This window comes from Thalassophryne amazonica, chromosome 15 (genome assembly GCF_902500255.1).
Source record: "Thalassophryne amazonica chromosome 15, fThaAma1.1, whole genome shotgun sequence".
Classification (NCBI taxonomy): Eukaryota; Metazoa; Chordata; class Actinopteri; order Batrachoidiformes; family Batrachoididae; genus Thalassophryne; species Thalassophryne amazonica.
Genome location: NC_047117.1, coordinates 20,396,298 through 20,422,679, shown reverse-complemented (window position 1 = coordinate 20,422,679; position 26,382 = coordinate 20,396,298). Strand labels below are relative to the sequence as shown.

At 41.4% G+C, this 26,382-nt stretch overlaps 2 protein-coding genes across 10 annotated transcripts in view; one reads left to right on the top strand and one right to left on the bottom strand.

Annotated features, from left to right (window-relative positions):
- The window catches only part of lrba (LPS responsive beige-like anchor protein), a 395,517-nt gene that overhangs the window by 144,578 nt on the left and 224,557 nt on the right, over positions 1 to 26,382 (bottom strand). The gene's annotated exons all lie outside the window — the stretch shown is intronic.
- Positions 24,271 to 26,195, top strand: mab21l2 (mab-21-like 2). Its single transcript, XM_034188386.1, has one exon. It carries the CDS (start codon positions 24,663 to 24,665, stop codon positions 25,740 to 25,742), a length of 1,080 nt encoding a protein of 359 aa, XP_034044277.1. The 5' UTR covers positions 24,271 to 24,662; the 3' UTR covers positions 25,743 to 26,195.

Here is a 26,382-nt window from a genome sequence, read left to right as displayed (position 1 = left end):
AGACTGACGCGTCTTTGACCTCAACTGAATAACAGAGGCTTGTGTGAGCAGCAGGTACACAGGTGCCGATTGTAATATCAGTAGCCTACCAGGCAGACTGGCATCCACAAGCAGGTCTATCCATCAGGCTGCTGTGTTGCCTCTGACACGTGTATCAGAGGCAGACGAAGGGAATAAATGGCAGAGAGAGGGGATCAATCAAAAGGAAGGGAGGCGAGGCACCTGCCCCCTGACGAGCCCAGTCAAGCCCAAAGATGGAGGATGATGGAGGGGCTTGGCTCAGGTGCAACATGGGGGTGGCGGCTCTTTGTATGGAGGTGCTTAGTTAAGTGTGATCAGGATTCTGTCCACAGTGGTTGGTCTGTGGTTAAGGTCCAGAGTCAGGTCACAGATAAGAGGATGAGAGAAGCAGAACATGTTTATTTGTGAGAAGATGAGAAGTTGTTGCTTTAGTGATTGTACATGAGAAAAGGGCAATTGTAAGGGAGAGATTAGTCATCATTAGGTGGCGACGCGACACTGCATCTAATGGATTTTTTTTATTGGATTACCAATGTGACAGTCACCTTCTCCCGACCTGTCTTACCTAGTTACTACTGCATTTCACAAACTAGTCATTCTAAATGTCACAGACGTCTCAAACGCTTACATTTTCTCAAGGAAAAAAAAACTCGTACTAAATGAAAAGGGCTGATTTGCACTTTAAATTCAACAAATCCAACACAATTCCTTTCATTTCATGTAAATTAATTACAAGCAACATTCTGAATATTATCCATAAAAATCTAGAACATGTATTACAAAAGAATGAGATGGTATCTTAGTTTCTCCATATCTTTATGGATCATAAACACTCCATTTCTTACCTGGAGACTAATGACCGTACAGGGCGATTTAATTTTTGCTGATATAACTATGAATAGTTTGAGAAGCTTAGTGAGAAATAGAGACTGTCTAAGTTTGCGATTGTCCTATATCAAAACTAACACCGGGACTTTCGAGGACTTCCTGGACTTGGCTGTCAGAAGTGCATCTCTAAGCCGCAGAACTGATGAACTTGGAGAGACACTTATCTCAGCATTAATGCTCATGTCTCTGGGTCCTCTGCCTTTGAGGCCGAGAGACACCTAATATGACCATAATTGTGAGACACTAACCAGTGCCTTAAGTCAATGACTGAATGTCTTTAAAACTAGGTCTCTTTGGAGGATCTTTGGATACCACTGCAAAGACTTTGTGTCAAAATGACCGTTACTTAGGGGAAATCAAAGTGTCATCAAAGACTATTTTCATTTTCATATTTTCAAAGACATTTTGGACAAGAGGCACTTTTCTCTGGGCATGATCCAGCAAATATGTGCCTCAGTGCTGAGGATTCCAGCAGCTGCAGAAGGCCAAGTAGATGCCTACATTTTGTCTAGCTATGGTAGATAGATGACTACTTTAAAGAAATGAGAATGTATCTGTTGTCTGAATGGGTGGTTGCCATCCTGGACGTGGGGCAGTTCTGTGATGTGGTGAATGTGGTGACACGCAGCAGCAACACATTTCCAGACTTGACATAATATAACCTTAATCAAGCCACAAGGTCAAGTCTGGTTTTGAAGCATGTGCTGATGCCGTGTGTTGCCCCATTTACCATTTCATGGAAGTGCTTCATTTCCCAAGCCGTGAACATCCAGGTAAACCAGTAGTCCATCGTGACCTTGCAAAAGCAATCATTGATCTGCCACAGCTAGGTGTAAAACCGACATCCCCTTGGCCAAGTCCATTCACAGGGTTCCTCAACAATAAAGCACCTGTTTGCTGGATCCTGCAGAGAAAAACATGATTGAAGTGTCAAAGTTGATGCTCCCTTACGATGCAAGTAGAATGCCTCCTGTGACTTTCCATTTGACTTTCAGGATAAGGGATAAACTTTTAACCCTTCCGTTTCCAATACAACATTTTAATTGAATAGGTTTGGAAACAAATCCCCATATTGAGTATTGTATGTGATTCAAAACCAAACATCTCATTCATCTCTAATGGAAGCATTTACAAGCGAGTGCATCCAACTGCAAGGGTTCTTGGTCTTGCAACCACAGCAAATCAAGTTCAAAATGTAGTCTGGAGCACATGTGACACCTACAGGTGTAGTAACAGGAATGAAGGCTTTGTTTGCCATGTCCTTTTTCCAGCCAAAGTCCTCAGCATTCAGGGTCGGCAGGTCACTCAACTCCAAATTTCTCCAAAGCGTTGCTTGGAAATGTGCCTGCTTCACATTTTCAATGAATGCTTGTGTTGTAGGTGGCAAAGAGCAGAGTTTGGGGGACAAAAAAATGACCTTTTCCTTTTTCTTACCCCAAACATGCAGCCTCAACTCACACATACAGTGGGGTAAATAAGTATTTAGTCAGTCCCTGATTGTGCAAGTTCTCCTACTTAGAAAGATGAGAGAGATCTGTAATTTTCAACATAGGTACACTTCAACTATGAGAGACAAAATGAGAAAATAAAATCCAGGAAATCACAATGTAGGATTTTTAAAGAATTTATTTGTAAATTATGGTTGATAATAAGTATTTGGTCAATAACAAAAGTTCAGCTCAATACTTTGTAACCTAATCTTTGTTGGCAATGACAGAAGTCAAACGTTTCCTGTAAGTCTTCACCAGGTTTGCAGACACTGTAGTTGGTATTTTGGCCCATTCCTCCATGCAGATCTCCTCTAGAGCAGTGATGTTTTGGGGCTGTCGCTGGGCAACATGGACTTTCAACTCCCTCCACAAATTTTCTATGGGGTTGAGGTCTGGAGACTGGCGAGGCCACTCCAGGACCTTGAAATGCTTTTTACGGAGCCACTCCTTCGTTGCCCGAGTGGTGTGTTTGGGATCACTGTCATACTGGAAGACCCAGCCACGTTGCATTTTCAATGCTCTTACTGATGGAAAGAGGTTTTAGCTTAAAATCTCACGATACACGGCCCCGTTCATTGTTCCCTTAACACGAATCAATCGTCCTGTCCCTTTTGCATAAAAACAGCCCCAAAGCATGATGCCCCCCCAATGCTTCACAGTAGATATGGTGTTCTTGGAATGCAACTCGGCATTCTTCTTCCTCCAAACACGACGAGTTGAGTTTTTACAAAAATGTTCTATTTTGGTTTCATCTGACCAAATGATATTCTCCCAACTCTCTTCTAGATCATCCATATGCTCTCTGGCAAACTTCAGAAGGACCTGGACATGTACTGGCTTAAGCAGGAGGACACACCTGGCACTGCAGGAGTCTCTGCGTAGTGTGTAGCCTTTGTTACTTTGGTCCCAGCTCTCTGCAGGTCATTCATCAGGTCCCTCCGTGTAGTTCTGGGATTTCTGTTCACCGTTCTCATGATCATTTTGACCCCACGGGATGACATCTTGCGTAGAGCCCCAGATCGAGGGAGATTATCAAAGGTCTTGTATGTCTTCCATTTTCTTACAGTTGCTCTCACTGTTGATTTATTCACACCAACCTGCTTGACTATTGTAGATTCACTCTTCCCAGCCTGGTGCACAGCTACAATTTTCTTGCACGATCAGGGGCTGACTAAATACTTTTTTACCCCACTGTAGAATCACTTAAGTCCATAGCAGTGAAATGAAGAAAGTGGACTGCCTCAAAATATCGTCAAGTGGAGAGTCAATGTTACCAATTACTGATAAGTCATGTCCAGCTCAAAGATTCTCCACAACAGTACACTTCCCAATTTCATAACAGCGCGCAACAGTGTCGTAACCGGATAACGCATGGACAGGGAGCAGATCTTCAATAATTTTAGAAAGTTTTTCTACTGCTGTGATTGATATCACAGTTCTACCCTTGCTTGGGGATTCCATGTACACAGGTATGCTTAGTTCAGACCTTTGATAGTGGTACAGAAGTAGGAGAAACACATCAGTGTCATCACATATCACTGTTGCTGTTCTAGTGTCTGTGCACATTTCGCTAACTGCTGAACAATTATGATATCTGCACAAATTCTCTCTGCTGCTGCTGTTGTCAAATTCCCCTGGCAATTTAATTTCCAAGCAAAGAAACATAACTCAGTTGCATCGTCATCCATGGCTTGCTCTCAAATATAAAAGATGAGCCTGGAAAAAAAGAGTGAATGATGCTTAGGACAACTACGTGACATGGTTTTTATTTTTTTGACTGGACTGTCAAATGATTCTACTTAGAAGGATTAGTGAGTACCAAAAGGATAAGCTATTTTAAAGCAAGAACAGAATTCTTCAAAAACTCTCTGTTACTGTATTTCCATAATAGGAGACCCTAAAAAAGAGGGCAGCACTACACTTTGTCAGTGGAATGCAGATGGTGTTTGGTTTCTTTTTGTCATATGAGATTTCTATCCTTTACTAGTATTATAGTCTGGATCGAATTATGATAACATAGATTCAACACTTTCTATTGTACTTACCATTCACTTCAGTTTGCTTGCCATTATTGATTGGACACAGTTCTCAATTTATTTCATTTACACAGCACCAAATCACAACAAAGCTGCCTCAAGGTGATTCACACAAGTAAGGACTGACCTTACCAACCCCTAGAGCAAGCACACAGGTGACAGTGGTAAGGAAAAACTCCCTCTGATGATTTGAGGAAGAAACCTCAAGCAGACCAGACACAAAGGGGTGACCCCCTGCTTGGGCCATGCTACCGACACACTAGACTACAGGAAATTTTGGGAGTCCATGCTGGTGTCCAGGGCAGAAGGCTGGCTGGGGAGGAACGGGGGGGTTGGATCACTGTTTTTTCAAACTGTAATGGACAACTTTTAACACTGGAAACCACGTGGCTTTCATGGCCACCTATCGTGTTGTTAGTGAACTAAATTAATTTGGAAAAACCAGTCTGTATCTGGTGTGACCACCATTTGCTTCACACAATGCAACATATCTCCTTTGCATAGAGTTGATCAGGTTGTTGATTGTAGCCTGTGGAATGTTGGTTCACTCCTCTTCAATGGCTGTGCTAAGTTGCTGGATATTGGCAGGAACTGGAACATGATGTTGAATACAGGGGCACTTATCATGCCCCTGTTCTGTGGAATGATCTCCCTGCGTCAATAAAAGTCAGATTCTGTGGAGGCTTTCAAGTCTAGACTTAAGATGCACTTATTTTCCGTTTCGTATGGCTAGCAAACTGACATAGTATAGTTCTTCGCTTTTTACTATTTTAATTCATTTTATTAGGAAACGGAGCATTCCGCAGCCTCAACTTTACCTAAATTCTTCGTCTTTTAGTGAAGTTTAGGGCTAGTGGCCGGCGATTACCTTAGTATTTCCTGTTTTTCTTGTTGTTTAATGCTGGCAAATTATACTGTATTTCTTGTCTTTCTGATGCCTGATTCTGTTTTTTTTTTTTCTCTGTTTAAGGTGCAGCTCCATCCAGAGATGGGTGTGGTATTTGTGCTGGAGACCCTCCTGTCCTGTGCACCAACAGCATTTCCTGTATATTCGTTTTGTGAATTGTTCTGTAATTTATGTCTGTAGCATGGCCCAAGCAGAGGGTCACCCCTTTGAGTCTGGTCTGCTTGAGGTTTCTTCCTCAGAGGTAGTTTTTCCTTACCACTGCTGCTCTGGGGGTTGGTAGACCTTGTGTTGAGCACCTTGAGGCAACTCTGTTTGAGCACCTTGAGGCAACTCTGTTTTGATTTGGCACTATATAAATAAAAATAAATTGAAATTCAATTGAAATTGTATACACCGATCCAGAGCATCCCAAACATGCTCAATGTCGGATGAGTATGCTGGCCATGCAAGAACTGGGAAGTTCTCAACTTTCAGGAATTGTGTACAGATCTTTGCAACATGGGACAGTGCATTATCATGCTCCAACATGAGGTGATGGTCGTAGATGAACGTGCTAGATGTCACTGAATGTGAGCATTTGCCCACTCAAGTCAGTTACAGTGACAATCTTCAGTCAGGTCGAGACACTGATGACGACGACGAGCATGCTGATGAGCTTCCCTGAGATGGTTTCTGATGGCTTGTGCAGAAAAATTCTTTGGTTCTGCAAACCGACTGTTGCACCAGCTGTCTAGATGGCTGGTCTCAGACAATCTTAATTTAATTTAATTTAAGGTTTATTTAACCAGGTTAGTCCCATTGAAATCAAGATCTCTTTTGCAAGGGAAACTTGGGCAATTCTAAAGTTTCCAATTCACCTAACCTGCATGTCTTTAAATGTGGGAGGAAGCCAGAGCACCTAGAGAGAACCCACGCAAACACAGGAAGAACACGCAAACTCCGCACAGAAAGACCACAGGTGGGAATCGATCCCATGACCTTCTTGCTGTGAGGCAACAGTGCTAACCACTAATCCACTGTGCCACCCATCTTGGAGGTGAACATGCTGGATGTGGAGGTTGTGATTACACATGGACTGCGGTTGTGAGGCTGGTTGGATTTACTGCCAAATTCTCTGAAAGGCCTTTAGAGACGGCTTATGGTAGAGAAATGAACATTCATTTCACAAGCAACAGCTCCGGTGGACATTCCTTCAGTCAGCATGCCAACTGCACGCTCCCTCAAAACTTGCGACATCTGTGGCATTGTGCTGTGTGATAAAACTGCACATTTCAGAGTGCCCTTTTATTGTGGGCAGCCTAAGGCACACCTGTGCAATAATCATCCTGTGTAATCAGCATCTTGATATACCACACCTGTGAGGTGGGATGGATTATCTCAGCAAAGGAGAAGTGCTCACTAACACAGATTTAGACAGATTTGTGAACCATATTTGAGAAAAATAGGTCTTTTGTGTATAAAGAAAATGTTTTAGATCTATCTTTGAGTTCAGCTCACGAAAAATGGGAGTGTTGCTTTTATATTTTTGTTCAGTGAATTTCCATTCAGTGGGGAATAAATTCCATACAAAACAATATGACTCAAAAGATGAGGCATGTAGACATCAAATCTGAAATTCCTCAATTGTGGCAGCTGGCCATCACTGAGATTCTTGAAGAGGGACCCCGACACCACCAAAATCAGCAGGAAAAAACTTTTACATATGCAATTCCAGGTTCATCATGCTGGCTTTCGGACTACCTCAGACAAATTTTCAGAAGCTCCGTTGCTCTAACTGTGCGTGTATATATACAAAAGTGAAGAATTTCGGATTGAGTGGGTCTACTGAATAACACCAGTTGCTGTGTGTCTCCCTGCCCGGTATCATGGTCTGATTGCACCCCCCCCCCCCCCCCCGATTGGTCCCCCCTCGGCCCAGCCTTACTCTGAACAGTCACTAAAAAAAGCTTCTCCCAGCAGTATGATGTCAGTCACTCATTCTTCTGCTTTTTTCTCTTAACCCTCTGAAGTCTTGGGGGGTGGGTGGGGAGCACTACCTGGACTCCTGTGTTCTTCGAGCGTGGAGCCTGCTTACTGCTGGAGTAGTGTGTGCCTGCATCCTGCTCTGTGTTCCAGGACTCGGTGCTGGAGTGGAGCTCTGTAGCACATGAGTCCTGGAGAAGCTGGAAAGAGAAGCACATGATCCGATCCGCTGTGCAGATCTGTGCACATCTCCTCTTCAATGGCTGTGCGAAGTTGCTGGATATTGGCAGGAACTGGTACACGCTGTCGTATACGCCGGTCCAGAGCATCCCAAACATGCTCAATGGGTGACATGTCTGGTGAGTATGCCGGCCATGCAAGAACTGGGACATTTTCAGCTTCCAAGAACTGTGTACAGATCCTTGCAACATGGGGCCTTGCATTATCCTGCTGCAACATGAGGTGATGTTCTTGGATGTACGGCACAACAATGGGCTTCAGGATCTCGTCACGGTATCTCTGTGCATTCAAAATGCCATCAATAAAATGCACCTGTGTTCTTCGTCCATAACAGACGCCTGCCCATACCATAACCCCACCGCCACCATGGGCCACTCGATCCACAATATTGACATCAGAAAACCGCTCACCCACACGACGTCACACACGCTGTCTACCATCTGCCCTGAACAGTGTGAACCGGGATTCATCCGTGAAGAGAACACCTCTCCAATGTGCCAAACGCCAGCGAATGTGAGCATTTGCCCACTCAAGTCAGTTACGACGACGAACTGGAGTCAGGTCGAGACCCTGATGAGGACGACAAGCATGCAGATGAGCTTCCCTGAGAGGGTTTCTGACAGTTTGTGCAGAAATTCTTTGGTTATGCAAACCAATTGTTTCAGCAGCTGTCCGAGTGGCTGGTCTCAGACGATGTTGGAGGTGAACATGCTGGATGTGGAGGTCCTGGGCTGGTGTGGTTACACGTGGTCTGCGGTTGTGAGGCTGGTTGGATGTACTGCCAAATTCTCTGAAACGCCTTTGGAGACGGCTTATGGTAGAGAAATGAACATTCAATACACGAGCAACAGCTCTGGTTGACATTCCTGCTGTCAGCATGCCAATTGCACGCTCCCTCAAATCTTGCGACATCTGTGGCATTGTGCTGTGTGATAAAACTGCACCTTTCAGAGTGGCCTTTTATTGTGGGCAGTCTAAGGCACACCTGTGCACTAATCATGGTGTCTAATCAGCATCTTGATATGGCACACCTGTGAGGTGGGATGGATTATCTCAGCAAATGAGAAGTGCTCACTATCACAGATTTAGACTGGTTTGTGAACAATATTTGAGGGAAATGGTGATATTGTGTATGTGGAAAAAGTTTTAGATCTTGAGTTAATCTCATACGAAATGGGAGCAAAACCAAAAGTGTGGCGTTTATATTTTTGTTGAGTGTACATTCAAAGGGAGACTCAGAGTGCAGCGGATTGGGTGTTACATCCACTTAATTAGGTCATGTGACTTTTGACGCGGAGGCACGTTAGTTGACTCGAGAGGGTTGATATTATGGCTATGACTGGCAGACTGAGTGTTTCGCTTTTTCCTGACCCAAATCCAAGATGGCGATTGTCCTGCTTGTTCACCAGGCCCTCGAAAAGCCAGATCGTGACATAGAAATCTCCGCCCTCTCTGCACACTGTTGCCACGTGTTCAATGCAAGCAAATGCGTCAAAAGGACCCACAGATGCGTTCAATGTGAATGGCCCTTTAATGAGTTTGACACTCGCATCAAGCAAGTACAGAATAAAATCTGTCATGGATATGTTTGTGATTTAGAAAGGAGACAACAAAATAAAGGTCAAGTGAATTTTCTGAAAGAGGGAGGGAAAAAGAACAGCTATAAGGTTAACACAAATTTAGTGTTCTGCTGGGGAATGGAAATATAACTGAAGATGCTTCAAACCTTTATTTTCCCTTACTTCTCCTAATTGTCTGAAATCACTAAATTGTTTGCATAAGTATTTATGTTGAGCAAACTGTGAAAAGTGACTTGCAAAAAGCAGTGATTCAAATCAGGTTAGCAATGCGACAATTAGGTTTCCTGATGAACGGAAATGTTACACAAGGGAATGATGGCTGAGATTAAACTGGCTGTGAATGTCAAGGGTTTGGAAAGAAGTGTGGTTCAAAGACTGGAAAGCCACAAGGAGCACATGATGGCTGTGATATAACAAGTCTGTCTCTGGTAAGGAGGTGTTTCATGTCTTACAGGGGTTATAATTACTCCACCTGGAAAGCAGGGACAACCTGACAGTGGGAAAGTGAAGGAAAGGGGGTAATGTTTACAAAAAAAAAAAAAAGGTCATCCCAAACCATCACTCCACCAGCTCTTGTCACAGTGTGGTTGAGCGATTTATTGACCATCTCAAAGTGTACTCTGTCAGAGGACACAGGGAGGGAAGAGGGGATGCTGGAGGAATGGCATGAAGGTTAGGATGGTGGGTGTTACAGAAAGAGGCCAAAATGAATAAGTGTCTGTGGGGAGGGGGCTCATTGATAATGACATACCTGCTTGGGCTGTCTGTTCGTCCTGTAGCACACACTATTTAGGGTCTAACTGGAAAATCAATAGTCTTTCCTCTCAGAGACTTCTTGCAGCTATGCCTCTTTCTGATTGGCAGGTGCAGCGAAAGGTCATCCCCGGAGACCATGAGAGCTTGGTGGAGCAAATGTGGTAGAAGGCGGGTGGTGCGTCCAGCACTTTGACAATTTAGAGAGAGTTTGTCTTTGACTGAAGAACCATCCTTTCAGAAGACTTACAAACCGTGGGCAGCCATCACCACCCCACTAATTAGAGTTACCAATGTATTCTCAGTGGGGGTTTTATCATTACAAAGACTAAGGCTGCACACTGACCTTTAGGGAAAGAAAATTACTGGAAAGTCTGCTGAAGAATCATTGTATATGATACTTGAGCAACACATGCTTGGAAAAATTGTGAATATCCAACAAAGTTCACAAGAAGAATATAGATAAGACAAAACCAGCCCCATTTAGCTCATGAGCTAAAAATAACTGTTAACAGAGAATATTAAGCAACCTTGGGAGGTACTTCATCCAAAAAAAAAAAAAAAAACACTCTGGTGAAGAAAGGCCATCAAGGTGATATTGTAGTAAAACTGCTGGTTGTCTGTTAAGGTGAAATTTAAGGAACACATTCAGAAATGTATTGTTTGGTCATATCTTGGATACTAATTTAGCTACAGCACCATAGAAAGTTGATAATTAATAGCTGGGTTATGAATTTAAGATGGACCATTTTGTGTCTGGGGAGGTGTGGTTTTACCCTTGAAAAAGTTTTTGTCAGCTGTTTATTATGACATGTGCACTATAGCTCATGTGGAGGGGCTGTTAAATAAGTGAAGGGTTGATGGAGGTGCAAGCTTCACAGCCAACTGTTTCAACAAATGCTTCATTATTTGAACCCTCACTTAATACCTCAGAGACAATAGACATCTAATTTAAAGCACATTTATTACAATATTACATGCTGAAGGCCACATAGCACAATTTCTGTGGAGATGTAAGAGCAAACAATATTACAGCAATGTTTGACAAAATAAATAATTGACTTGAACAAGACCATCACGGTGGCTTAGTGGTTAACACACTCACACCGAGAAGGTCCTGGGATTGCTTCTCGTCTGGTCCTTTCTGAGTGGAATTTGCATGTTCTCTCAGTGTCAGTGTCATGTGGGCTCCCTCCTGATGCTCCAGCTTCTACCCACTTCCAAAGACATGTAGGTCAGGCAAATTGCTGACTTTAATTTGAGCGTAGGTGTGTGAATGTGTACGTTTGTGTCGACCCTGTGATAGACTGGCTAGACTGGCAGCTGGGGCTGAAACGATTAGTCGAGTAACTCGAATAATTTGATTACAAAAAATGTGCGAGGCAAATTCTGTGTCTTGAAGCTTCATTTAACATTGTAGTACATATGCCAGGCAGGTGTGTGGTGCTGCAACATCCCCAGAAAACAAAACAAACAAAAAAAACCCAGAAGACTAGAGCATATCAACTAATCAAATTAGCAACAACAGCTACACCTTTCCAACACAACACACAGAGTAAAAAATAGCCTTTTAAGAGAAAGATGGTCCACACTGATGATCTGAAATAGACCTAGTGCGCATTTAAAGCAAAGCAGTGTGTTTGTGTATTTTTAAAAAACACACAGTCCGCTCTATGTGGGGAGTGACTATTCGCCCGGCAGCCGGCTGCTGTCTCTCTGCCCGATGTGAGGGGAGCCCCTCACACAGCTACAGCTCCGTCTTCGGCCACACTGACAAACAGTTTCTGAAATAAGATCCTCTCAGCAAAAGTCCACTCTTTCTTCTGTGCTTTGCTCAGACTTGCACTGTTTCCCTTTTTAATTTTCGCTTTTTTGGGCAACATACAATGCTTCACAAATACTGTAACTTAAATAAAATTTAAAAAAAACTGACTGCAAGGCTTGCATGTTCAACCTCCAGCTGAAATGCAACTGCTGAATCGTAGAGAAAGAGGGAAAAAAAAAAAAAAAATCACGCAGGGACCCAGTCCACCAATATATAAAAAAAAAAAAAAACACAACTTAAAAATGGTCAAAAAACCAAAACAAAGACACATCCCATCGCCATTTCAGCAAAATGTCTAGACTTTGGCGCAGCGACACTGTGCCATTGATTAGCAGGGAGAGCCCTGGACTATTGATGATGATTAAAAACGCAAAAGTACTTTTTATCTGATTACTCAATTGCCAGAATAATCGACAGAACACTCGATTACTAAAATAATCAATAGCGACAGCCCTACTGGCAGCCTGTCTAGGGTGTACCTGCCTTTTGCCCTCTGACTACTGGGATAGGCTCCAACTTCCCATAACCCTTAACTAGAGAAAGTGGGTATAGAAACTGAATGAATAACTTCAACAATTCCAAATAAACTAGCAGCTAGTTTAATTAATGGCTGTGGACCGACCTGCATTACTTAGGATTTTTTGTTTTCTGCACAAGTTGGTGGATCATACATTTTTGTATGCATTTAGCAAATACAACTAATCACTATGTACAATTTGTGAACTATTCATAAATGCTTAAAAGATTATTACATATATAAGATATATTATGTAAACATTTCACCTTTCTTTGCCATTTTTACTTTTTTATGATTTTCATTTTTAAAATACCTCATAAAATTTAAAAGAAAAAAGGTAAGCATGTCACTTTGAACAATCAGAAATGGGGAGTCCCATTTTAAAAGAGTTCATAAACCATGTTTTCACTAAATATACACTATGTAAAGTATAATAGTACTGCAAAATACACAATGTATTAATGTTGAGAATGCACTACTACTCTAGTAAGTAAGTTCCACCGGCTGCTCCCTTGTTTGCACTCGGGGTCGCCACAGCCAAGCCGAGGTGGATCTGCATGTTGACTTGGCACAGCTTTTACGCCGGATGCCCTTCCTGATGCAACTTCACATTACATGGAGAAATGTGGCAGGGGTGGGATTTGAACCGGGAACCTTCTGCACTGAAACCAAGTGCACTAACCACTTGGCCACCAGCAGTATGTAAATAAACGCAGTGAACTGTAATTATTTTTGCTAAGAAAAATTACATGTTAGTCAATGTACATCACATTAAACTGTGACTTTCAAATAGTACTGGTGACATTTGAAAAGAAAATTGATTTTCCAAAAATGTACTTCTTCTGTATACAACAGTGTCTATCAAACCACACTCTCAGAATAAGCTTCTTTAATATTCATGCTAACATCTTAAGATACACTTTGTCACTAGTGAGAATAATACACCATCAAAACAAGAGCAGCTTGGGGTGAAATGTGCTGCACATCATAACATGAGGCAGTTTACTAAAAAGACACCACAATGTCAAAGGGAAATGTCACAAAAATTCTGCAATACAGGTTAAATTTATCTTCAATCAGCTCCAAGAAAAACATCACTTCCTCAACCACACCACTGTAGTGTCTCTACAACAATAACTGCGCATACAATATTTATAGCCTGTGTAAACACAGTGAGTGTCGTACTCCACACACATGCACACACTTGCACATCTGCTTGGTGACTTCAGCAGTTCTGCTATCTGCCCAGCAGATGCAGCGGCCTGCCAGGCGATTAGCTGCCTTTGGTGATTTGCTTTGAGCCTTTCAAAAAGGGAGTAACTGGGTCTACCTCAGTTTGGGAAACAAAGTGGGTGAATAAACACATCAAAAAGGTATGCACTCTTAACGTGTAGGTGTCAAAGCGAACAACATGGATGTGGACGTTACTCCATCCCACTTTATTGCATCATTTGTAATAGACATTAGATTATGATTAGTGGTGTCTCAATAGATTCTAAGACCTATTTAGTACAGCAATGATACATATAAAAAAAAATTATACCCAAATTTGGGAACATCTCCCAACATTACAAACAGAATTTAGAGAAGAAGGGTTGTTTGAAGGTTAACAGACAGAATATGGAAAAGACTTGAAAGTATAAAATGAAAGCAGTACCCGTAGTTACACCTCAGCACACAGGCATGCCAGCGACACAGTTCTGTGCTTGTGAGGGGATCACTGAGGAGTCGTCACGTAGGCTGAGATCAAATAACCTTCTCACTGGGGACCTCTTTAAGCATAGATCATTCTGGGCATTTTGGGGCATGCAACTTTAATGGTTGATGTGAATGAAGTCCAAGACATAATCACTGATTGGAAATGTTCATGCATCCATCCCCTGACTTGTCTAAAGAAAAATTGCTGTACAAATGATGCTTTGTATTAAAAATAATACTTGTTTAGTTTGTCCAAGTAAATGGTAAAATGGTAAATAGACTGCATTTATATAGCGCTTTTCCATCTGCATCAGACGCTCAAAGCGCTTTACAATTATGCCTCACATTCACCCCGATGTCAGGGTGCTGCCATACAAGGCGCTCACTACACACTGGGAGCAATAGGGGATTAAAGACCTTGCACAAGGGCCCTTAGTGATTTTCCAGTCAGGCGGGGATTTGAACCAAGGATTTTCTGGTCTCAAGCCCAACACCTTAACCACTAGACCATCACCTCCCCCAAGTAGTTCTGTGCTCTGAAAACAGAGGTACTGTCTTTTCAAATGGAGTCAATTACTAAATGGTTGTGATATTTTTGTTAAACCCTTGAATTAAAGGTAAAAGTCTACACAACACTGTCTCGATTGTTTTAGTTCACATCCACTGTAGTCATGTACAGAAGCAAAATATAAAAAGTGTGGCACTGTCCAAGTATTTATTGGACTGACTTTAGAGTTGCTGTTGGACTCATGAAGCTTCCTTCACTAGTCTGGTTCAGTTACAATCCCTCTGTTTTTGAAGTAAGCTTGCTGGGAACAAAATGACCATACACCATCATACTATTTGTATTTATTACCGAATGATTTAAATGAACTCCAAGACAGACTTGGAAATATTATTGCATTTTCCACCAAAAAACTGTCTGTAAAAGTGATGATTTACAGTAGATGTTTTATTAAAGGGCACATATTCTTGTACTGATTTCTATTGCACTGAATATTTACTTTGGGGACCTACATTTTCAATACTGTCTTTCAAATTTTAATTGTTTCCAACAGGAAAAGCTCCTTGTCAACTTAAACATATTACTGAGAGAGGTTACCATTTTGAATCATTTGACATTTAAATGATATACAGTCCCAGACTAACTTTTGCTGTGTACTGCATATTGGTACTAAATACACAACTATCAATGTGAGGACTATTACTACTATGCTGTTTACACTTGGACAGAACTTTACATGTACTGATTATTAATGACAATACATAGCTTTAAAAAGCTACAACCTCATGATTGAGATGCACAAAAATCAATGATCACGATCAAAAATCACTTCTGCGGCTGTTAAATGACATTGCTGATACAGTACATAGACATTGGCCCTGTTTTCACTGTCAGATCTAAGCAATTGAAGATTTTTATATGCAAACAGGTCATTAAGGGTTTGTCATGACCATTTATGGCCAAACGTGACAGTAGATAACATTCATGAGCAAGTGTGCACATGCCATGGATTTATATATAAAATAGCTACAGGGTGGACTCCCAATTTTGTCTAAACTATACCACTACAGCAACATGGGGACTCATGCACCATTATCAAAAAGGGTGAGAAAGAATGTGAAATAACACCCAAATAAACATATACAAATCACACATTCCAACCTGATAAAAAAATTCCTGTTAAAACAAAGTATCATATTTTCCTGACTAAGTCGTGCTATTTGTTTTTTTTGTTGTTGTTTTTTACTTGTTTGGCTGGTCCTGCAACTTATTTTTTTAAGGATCTTATATGTCAAAAACAGTCAAGAAACACGCCGCATTATCATCTACAACCACAGGATGGCCCCACCTGTCATGTCAAATAATATCATGTCAAATGAAACATGCTCATGTCATGACATGAAACATGCTAATGTCATGACAAATGAAACAAGCTCCTGTATTCTTCTGGGGAAAAAGGTGACTGCAATGCACCATTAAGTTGGATGCTCATCTCCATAAAACAAGAAGAAGAAGAAAATGATCTGAACAAGGAGGACATGCTGGGTCTTGGACAATAAGTGAAATCATATCCTCAAACTGAAAGACCACACTATTGAATAAAGAGTGGGAATAACCATACTATTCAGCACTCGACTTGATTGCACTCTGTGGTACAACCGGAATCACAGCAGAGTAGGACTAACTGTGTAATCGTTTTAAAAATGTAGTCATTTTAAAATGCCTATTAACATGTAATGATGTAAACGTGCAAGACCTACTGCGCATTTAAAGCAAAGCAGTGTGTTTGTGTATTTTTAAAAAACACACAGTCCGCTCTAGGTATTGCCATAGGTATTAAAGGCACTGCGCTGCGGTGGTTTGAATCATATTTGTCTAATAGATTACAATTTGTTCATGTAAATGGGGAATCTTCTTCACAGACTAAAGTTAATTATGGAGTTCCACAAGGTTCTGTGCTAGGACCAATTTTATTCACTTTATACATGCTTCCCTTAGGCAGTATTATTAGACGGTATTGCTTAAATTTTCATTGTTACGCAGATGATACCCAGCTTTATCTATCCATGAAGCCAGAGGACACACACCAATTAGCTAAACTGCAGGATTGTCTTACAGACATAAAGACATGGATGACCTCTAATTTCCTGCTTTTAAACTCAGATAAAACTGAAGTTATTGTACTTGGCCCCACAAATCTTAGAAACATGGTGTCTAACCAGATCCTTACTCTGGATGGCATTACCCTGACCTCTAGTAATACTGTGAGAAATCTTGGAGTCATTTTTGATCAGGATATGTCATTCAAAGTGCATATTAAACAAATATGTAGGACTGCTTTTTTGCATTTACGCAATATCTCTAAAATCAGAAAGGTCTTGTCTCAGAATGATGCTGAAAAACTAATTCATGCATTTATTTCCTCTAGGCTGGACTACTGTAATTCATTATTATCAGGTTGTCCTAAAAGTTCCCTAAAAAGCCTTCAGTTAATTCAAAATGCTGCAGCTAGAGTACTGACGGGGACTAGAAGGAGAGAGCATATCTCACCCATATTGGCCTCTCTTCATTGGCTTCCTGTTAATTCTAGAATAGAATTTAAAATTCTTCTTCTTACTTATAAGGTTTTGAATAATCAGGTCCCATCTTATCTTAGGGACCTCGTAGTACCATATCACCCCAATAGAGCGCTTCGCTCTCAGACTGCAGGCTTACTTGTAGTTCCTAGGGTTTGTAAGAGTAGAATGGGAGGCAGAGCCTTCAGCTTTCAGGCTCCTCTCCTGTGGAACCAGCTCCCAATTCAGATCAGGGAGACAGATACCCTCTCTACTTTTAAGATTAGGCTTAAAACTTTCCTTTTTGCTAAAGCTTATAGTTAGGGCTGGATCAAGTGACCCTGAACCATCCCTTAGTTATGCCGCTATAGACGTAGACTGCTGGGGGGTTCCCATGATGCACTGTTTCTTTCTCTTTTTGCTCTGTATGCACCACTCTGCATTTAATCATTAGTGATCGATCTCTGCTCCCCTCCACAGCATGTCTTTTTCCTTTTTCCAACCAGTCCCAGCAGAAGACTGCCCCTCCCTGAGCCTGGTTCTGCTGGAGGTTTCTTCCTGTTAAAAGGGAGTTTTTCCTTCCCACTGTAGCCAAGTGCTTGCTCACAGGGGGTCGTTTTGACCGTTGGGGTTTTACATAATTATTGTATGGCCTTGCCTTACAATATAAAGCGCCTTGGGGCAACTGTTTGTTGTGATTTGGCGCTATATATAAAAAAAAAAAAATTTGATTGATTGAAACGTGTACATCTTCAGCTCTGTATTGATGTTTTCCTCAGTTCACTGGCAAGAACCATTCGAGTTCTTTCTGCCTCATACAATAACAATTAGCTCATTAGTTTCTGTTTCACTTTTTAATTTATACTGCTGCCAGAATCACAAATAATGCCTGAAACACAGAGAAATACACCAACCTAAATTCTATGCTAATATGTTTTCTGTACACTGTGGGTCAGGTTTCCAAGAATTTGTCCTCTTTGGTGAAGGGAGCTCAGAAGTGGTGTCACACCATCATGAGACAACTCTGCCCTCTACATTTATACATAAATCTATGCAACAGGCTGACAGGTAAACACAGTTTATAGTCTGGCCAACAAATTGGTATTTTGACTTTTGGGAAAACACAGTCTTGGAGAATTCTATGCATCTGGCCTCGAAAGTTGATTCCAGATATACCAATAGGAAACAGAAACTATACTCAACAAAAATATAAACGCAACACTTTTGGTTTTGCTCCCATTTTGTATGAGATGAACTCAAAGATCTAAAACTTTTTCCACATACATAATATCACCATTTCCCTCAAATATTGTTCACAAACCAGTCTAAATCTGTGATAGTGAGCACTTCTCCTTTGCTGAGATAATCCATCCCACCTCACAGGTGTGCCATACCAAGATGCTGATTAGACATCATGATTAGTGCACAGGTGTGCCACATTTGTGCAATAATTATGCCATTTAATCAACATCTGGATATGTCACACCTGCCAGGTGGATGGACTATTTTGGTAAACGTGAAGCACTCACTCACTCACTTACTCACACAGACTAAATTTTCTGAACAAAATTTAGAGAGAATTTAGCTTTTTTGTTTGTATAGAAATTGTGTGATGTTTAACGTCAACTCATGATAAATGGAAGCTAAAACAAAAGTGTTGCATTTATATTTTTGTTAAGTGTAGCTTGGATAAAAACAGAGTCATAATCTATATATTAATGGCCAGTCGGTCATGAGTGCACTGTCCCAAGTCTGCCAAGATCTCTAAATTGGAATGACGGTGCCAACCCACTTACACAGAGTATAATGTTGTATGTACATCCGTCCATCGGGCTATGTACAATTCTACTCGAAATTGTTGCAGATGATTCACTACAAGGTTAATGTACATTATTCATCAACTACAGACGGCAGCCAACAGGCCATGCCCCTATGCCAACATCCTGAACAGAGACTGTGTCCTCTCAAAACTGACCAGTCATGACTGGTGATAACCCGCCTATTTATTTTGCAAAAAGAAATCTATTAACAGCATTTCTTTCGAATTATACTCTTCACAAGTGCTCACATTAGTCATCATTGTCCTGATCTCCTCACACCTATCTTTTTATTCAAATGCCTATTCCATGCAATGTTTTCCAAGATTACCATGCCAACCATCTAAACACCTATTTCTCAGATGTCAAGACAAACAGGAATTGGAATCCAGATGAAGGAAGCACACATGTTTCATGCAGGTGAAAAACCAAACCAGGATTAACTGCAAGGCAGAGAAACTTGATGAAATACAACTGTGACAAGAAAACCAGCAATGAACAGGCAAAGTCGTAGCCGGGGACTGATGCACTGTGGTGTGATTACTACGTGACAGCCGGTGTGTGAATAAAAAGAGAAAAGACAGAGTGAAGCAGCACAATCACTCGCACAAACACAAACGGAGTGATCAGAAACTAAAGCAGTACTCAGGTGAGTGCCATCAGAAAAACACACAAAACCAAAACAGACAGAAAATAGGCAGGCAGTGAATCCTGATATCGCTATTATTTTCAGCAACAGGTTCCTTTGTCACCATGGCAACATTGATAACAAGCTACAAATTATACTAAATATGGTTTCTAATTCAATAACTTTATTAGCTTTTTAATAAAATACAACAACCATGCCTTGATATATATTTAAGTGATGACATAAGCCACCATTTACAAACAGGTCATTTATTAACTGAATGAAAATATTGCCTTAGTGCAACAAATCAAGAACACAAGTAGATGACCTAGATTATTTTTATCTACAAACACCATCAGGAGCATTTGGTTATAATTTGTACATGAATATGATTACTGTTGATAAACCCCACCAATTTATGATTTAAATCAATTTATTATGTGTATACGCATTTGGAAATAATTACTTGGAAGTATGTAGATGCATGTTGCATTTCTTTGCCTCATCCATTATTGTGAACATCTGTTACCACAGCTTGATTCCAAGCTTTGACACCTGCATTGCACAGATAAAAGCGGTGTTGTTTAAAAAGCTAGTTTTCTTGTTGCACTGCATATAGTGGCATGCAAAGGTTTGGGTACCCTTTGGCTTGCACACGTTTTAATTTTTTTATGATATATATATTTTTGAAGAATTCAGGTTTCTCTTATTTAAATGTCTATAATCATGTCCTTTAACATCACAGCGATAAAAATCTCTACAACATGAATTAAATGAAATAAAAATAAAGGTTAAAAAAAGGGGGAATGCACAAGGATGAAGACTTTAAATCATCAATTTGGCAGCCAGTTTTCTTTGGATAAATTAGGGGGTGAGCACATGAACATTACCAAGTAAGTGAATATACTGATCATGTATTGAAATACAAACAACATGTTTGTACTTCAAAAACTTACTTCTCAAAAACCGAGTCATCATAAAAACAAACAAACAAATAAATAAGACTCATGAGGGAAGCCACCAAGACACCCATGACAACTCTGTAGGAGACACAGGCTTCTATGGCTGTGGTTAGAGAGACTACGTAAAGTGCAACTTGTCTGTCGCATAACTAACTGCACACCTTCATGGTGGAGTGGAACAGACAAGGAGATTGTTACAAGAAAACCAATAAACTCAACACTTTACTCTCCCATGTGCCTTCTGACAAACTACTTCCTGTCTTACATTTAAGGAAATCCTTCTCTCTGCCACAAAGAAAAACAGCTTTTAAAGTAATTATTTTGTTAAAGACTGCACATACACATGCATGTCATTATTTTAGCCTTGATATTTTTATTTAATTTATATCATGCTGTAGAGATTTGCTTTCAGTTTTAGTACAAAGAAGCCAGAATTTCCTTTCTAAACTTTTTTCCCCCCCAAATGTGTTAAAATCCAAGAGTTCCCAAATGTCCGCATGCCACTGTATATCATCAGGCTCCAGTTAACGCGTCTTCTACAATATTTGGACACTTGCTCTCCAAGTGCTGTCTATTAATCTCCTTGGAACTGTGCAGTTGAGAATAAACAATCATGAAATCAAACACCCAGACGTGTTTGAGTTTCTTCTTCTTTTTTTTCTTAATAAATCACTTGAATTCCAAAGCTACATTAGAATCACATCACACAAGTATGATGCTGAGGGAAGGAATGCAAGATCTGAGTTTGGCACTTCTTTAGCTCTTCAGAGTAAATGAAGGTTGCCAAGTCAACTGTTGCTGCACCTTTTCTATATACGGCTCTATGTCTGCAAGTCGGTCTGTTCATTACGGTATCCTGTGCATCAAATCCAAATGTCCCAACAGCAACATTTACTCTGTTATGTTTCCCCTTGAATGTTTTGTCTTTGCAGTGACGACTGGGGTCAACCCTGAACCTCGACTCAAGATGATGCTTGTGTAAATATTCCAGCTGGGAAGTCAAGCAACGCTACTTATAAAATCAGTGCATAATGTTCATCCAAAAACCATTTCATCACAATGTATAATAGATATGTCATGCACGGGGACTGAGCTGGATAATGTAAATATGATGTTTGCGCTCCCAAGCAAAGTAAACACAGTGTCCACTATACAGGAAGTAGATACATTGACATGCCCGCAAACATCCAGCAGATGTGCAGCACATTTCACCCCAAACTAAATTACATTTTCTGCCGCCTTAATCTGGTTTATTACACTCTCTAAAGCCTCATCACCACTTGCAGAAAAGGCAACATGATGAAGTCCAAAGGATGTGGCAACAAAGAACAGAGGCTCACTAATCTCTACCCTCTCTGAAATGTTTATGACTTGTTTCAGAATATTTTGCATAGCTGGCTACTTCCTATCAGTAAACAGGCTTCTGGAAGGTATTAATAAATATATATTTTAGCATTGTATAATCAATTCTGTTAAGATGTCAATCTGTGCACAATTAATTTTGAATTTATTTACATACATAAACAGTCCTGTGGTACTACTTTATTTTCCCACTTGGTAAATAGGTTTCTGCAAAACATGCAGCATGAATCTTAAGAGCTGCAGAGGAATATCGCAGCCATATTTTGATTATACAGGCCACGGGCGGAGCTAGAGGTGGGGCCACATGGGTACCATCCTTCTAAAAGCCTCCAGTGTCGTTTTCACCCACGCTACTAACTCAGGAGAGTCATAACTCTCCGTCCTTTTGACTCAGTCTACCACATTAATCCATGTTAATGATTAAATAACACAAGAAAACAAACAGCTGAAAAAATAAATGTAATAAGTACAAGTGCAGAAGTCCAGCTCTGATTAAGAAGATGCTCACCAAAACTCTAAAACATGATAATTCCAACACACCAGGGTTACTAGACATTTATCTGAAACTTAGCATCAAAATGACCTGTAATTTATTTACAAAAGGGATATATTTTCCCTATACCTTTTCTTTTAATCTTCAAAATTATTTACATAAATTCCACTCTAAAAATTAAGTTTTGTAATTACTTAAATTATGTCAATCGGTCCTGGCCAGTGTCAACTTGGCTGTTTAAATGGGGAAACATAATATAGAATCGTTTAATTTATTACAGTGTGCTTTGCCCATTTAAACAATCAAATGTTGCAGGTCCAGTTGATATTTCATTTCTGAGAGTGATACAAAAATGTTGACTTGAAAGTCATTTATATTTTAATACTTCAAAACGTTTTAATCATTGCAGAAGGATGCTTATTTTGCGTTCTATTTTTGATTAAAATGTGCAAAATAGCACAAATAAAGAAACATTTTGTCTGGGACTTTCAGTGTGATGCTTGATGTTGACCCAGCCCAGTCTCACACTTTTTTTCATGCCCCCATCAGGAAATGAGTCACATTTTCACAACACATTTTTTCTTTATTTTTTATTTCATTTTACTATTTCTAACCCCCCCCCACCACCACCACCACCACCACCACCACTCATTTCGTGCTCCCTTCAGGAAAAGCACCAACCATAGATTAATTTACTTTTCTAATGCCATCAACTGCCATGAGATTGGGTTGGTTGACCTCATATTTGGCCCCGCCTCCTCAAAAAATAAAAAACAAAACTAAATAAGATGGAAATAGCCCTGATCCGTATTTAAATTAATAACTTAATAACTTTACTTTCTATGTGAAAATAAGCTTTGACCAGAATTTTTTAAATAACGGCGTATTTTAAGAGTGTCTAAAAAATATTTTGACAATGAAGCGACTCACAACATGCGCAGAACGAACGATTTTACACGCAACGCGGCTGACTCAGCAGAGTTCCAGGCCCACAAACTTGAATAACAGCAGTAATAAAAAAAAAATAAATAAATAAAAAAAAAATCACTGTAGGTTTTATTTTTCTTCCACGTCTCGTACGAGGTGATAGAGTCGGAAGTTGGCCAGTGCGAGTGAGTAAGAGACTTCATTTAAAAGCCCGGAAAGGTTAAATTATTTATAACGGACAAAGATCACGGCCACGGAGCCAAAAGCAAATTAATTCAGGAGTGAGAGGTGAGCCACGCACACAGTGGGAAAGAAGAAAACAAAATCAGCTGCGTAAATAATATCAGAATGATCGATTAAATTTAAATCGATCACTAAAAAGGCCTTTGAGGCTTTAAATCTTGGGCTATTTCAACCGATGAGCTGCAGGTGCATCTCTTTCAACACAACAAAAAACATCAAAACCCATCAAATATTTAGACAAGAACGCTGCAATCACAACACGAATTTTCAACTCGGTTAAAGGGAAGAGGGAATTATTTTTTAAAGGTGAACAGCAATTAAATATAAATGTTTTAACTGCATTGAGAACTAATGCGACGCGCTACTGCGTATTAATAGTGTTAAAATTTAAACTTAAATCCCTCAAAGGGGTGTAAAGGGAAAATAACCAGAGAGTAATGTACATCAAAAATAAATGTGGAGCAAATGGAGCCAACCGAATAACCCTCATTACACACACACACACACACCAGAAAACGTGTGTTAAAAAAAGGACACTTATCTGGATCTAAACTTAAAGGCTGTCAGTCACGCCACGCACGCACATTTATTCCCTCATTTTCCAAATGCAGAGCGCGCAAAATTGCAGCAAAAGCCGTATTTAAAAGCGGTTTTGCCAGCTGGCTCAGACCGTGAACTCCTGTGTGACCCTGGCGGTTTGTGCTGCGCTCCGGTGCGGCGGACGGCTCCGTGCGCTCCGCTGGAGGCGGACTGAACGCGTCTGCTCCGCCAGCGCGCGCGCTCTGATTGGCTGCCTCGGCTGACAGCTCTGCACATGATTGCAAGGAGAGAAGCCCGACCCCTTCCACTCTGTGCTGAAGGAGCCATTCATAAAGTACACAAGTCCAAGCTCGCGGCTGAGTGTTGTCGAAAAGTGAGCGCGGCGCACACGGAGAGCGGCACTTCCCGTGCGCCACGCAGAGGGAGACGAGCGCGTTTTTAGGATGGTGACCCAGAACCTGAACGTGACTCGACCCAGCCCCGCTGGATATGAGCTGGACTGATATTAGGTTGCATCCCTATCCGTTTCCTCCTCCTCACACTGACGTCCATCCGCTGTGAAAGGAAAAAAAAAAAAAAAAAAAAAAAACTTATTCCACAGTTTTTTTTCTTTTCCTGCGAGAGGGAACGTCTGCCTCTGGCGTTACCGGTAAGCATTGGATCCGTCAACTTACTGCGACTCTCCGGTGTACAGCCCGGACCTCTGCCCCAACATGATCGCGACGCAGGCGAAGCTGGTTTACCAGCTCAACAAATACTACAACGAGCGGTGCCAAGCGCGCAAAGCGGCCATCGCCAAGACCATTAGGGAGGTCTGCAAAGTGGTGTCGGACGTCCTGAAGGAGGTGGAGGTGCAGGAACCGCGCTTCATCAGCTCCCTCAGCGAGATCGACGCGCGCTACGAGGGGATGGAGGTCATCTCCCCCAACGAGTTTGAGGTGGTGCTCTATCTCAACCAGATGGGAGTGTTCAACTTCGTGGACGACGGCTCCCTGCCCGGCTGCGCCGTGCTGAAGCTGAGCGACGGCCGGAAGCGGAGCATGTCGCTGTGGGTCGAGTTCATCACTGCCTCCGGCTACCTGTCGGCCAGGAAGATCCGCTCCAGGTTCCAGACTCTGGTGGCGCAGGCCGTGGACAAATGCAGCTACCGCGACGTGGTGAAGATGGTGGCCGACACCAGCGAGGTCAAACTGAGGATCAGGGAGCGCTACGTGGTGCAGATCACACCCGCCTTCAAGTGCACCGGGATCTGGCCTCGCAGCGCGGCGCAGTGGCCCATGCCGCACATCCCGTGGCCCGGACCGAACCGGGTGGCCGAGGTGAAAGCGGAGGGCTTCAACCTGCTCTCCAAAGAGTGCTACTCGCTGACGGGCAAACAGAGCTCGGCGGAGAGCGACGCCTGGGTGCTGCAGTTCAGCGAGGCCGAGAACCGGCTGCTGATGGCCGGCTGCAGGAAGAAGTGTCTCTCCGTCCTCAAGACTCTGAGGGACCGACACCTGGAGCTGCCGGGACAGCCGCTCAACAACTACCACATGAAGACGCTGCTGCTGTACGAGTGCGAGAAGCACCCGCGGGAGACCGACTGGGACGAGTCGTGCCTGGGAGACCGGCTGAACGGCATCCTGCTGCAGCTCATCTCGTGTCTGCAGTGCCGCAGATGTCCCCACTACTTCTTGCCAAACTTGGACTTGTTTCAGGGAAAGCCGCACTCGGCCCTGGAGGCTGCTGCCAAGCAGACGTGGAGACTAGCGAGGGAAATCCTCACCAACGCCAAAAGTTTGGACAAATTATAAAAAAAAAGAAAAGAAAAAAAAGCGCAGAACCGAGACCGTTCGAATATTATTATTATTATTATTATTAATTATTATTAATAATAATAATAAAAACCCTCCACAGACAGACAAAGACGGCTAATTCTCCGAGCAATGTGAAAGTAAATAAGGCTTAGAGCAAATCATCTTTAAAAATAATAATAATGAAAGGAGCAAATGGGGCCACTGCCAAGACAGAAAGCAAGGTACATTTTCAGATCAATGTCATGACTTTGAGCTGTCTTCTTGAAATGTTTTCACAAAGTGAAGAAACTTTTATTTAAATATATGCACGCACGCACGCACACAGACACACACAAAATCGTTAAGTGGAAGAAGAGAAATGTTGCGTGCCAAGTGCGATTTTTTTGTTCCTTTTCCTCATGTGACTTCCAGAGAAATGTTAATAAAATGTTGAAAGTTAAATTACAACTTGGCCTTGTGTCTTGACATGTTTTGACAGATGCGGCCGTTTTGTTATTGTCTGGTTTAATTATTCATATTTTACAAAAAATAAAATAAAATAAAATAAACTGTATTAGAGAAAGAACAACACAAATTTAAAGATCACATTTTTAGCTCTTAAATTACAGATTATGTATTTTGAATTGACCTGAAATCG

Excerpts from the sequence above, each read along its gene's own strand:
- mab21l2 (XM_034188386.1), top strand. The coding sequence starts at position 24,663 with ATGATCGCGACGCAGGCGAAGCTGGTTTACCAGCTCAACAAATACTAC.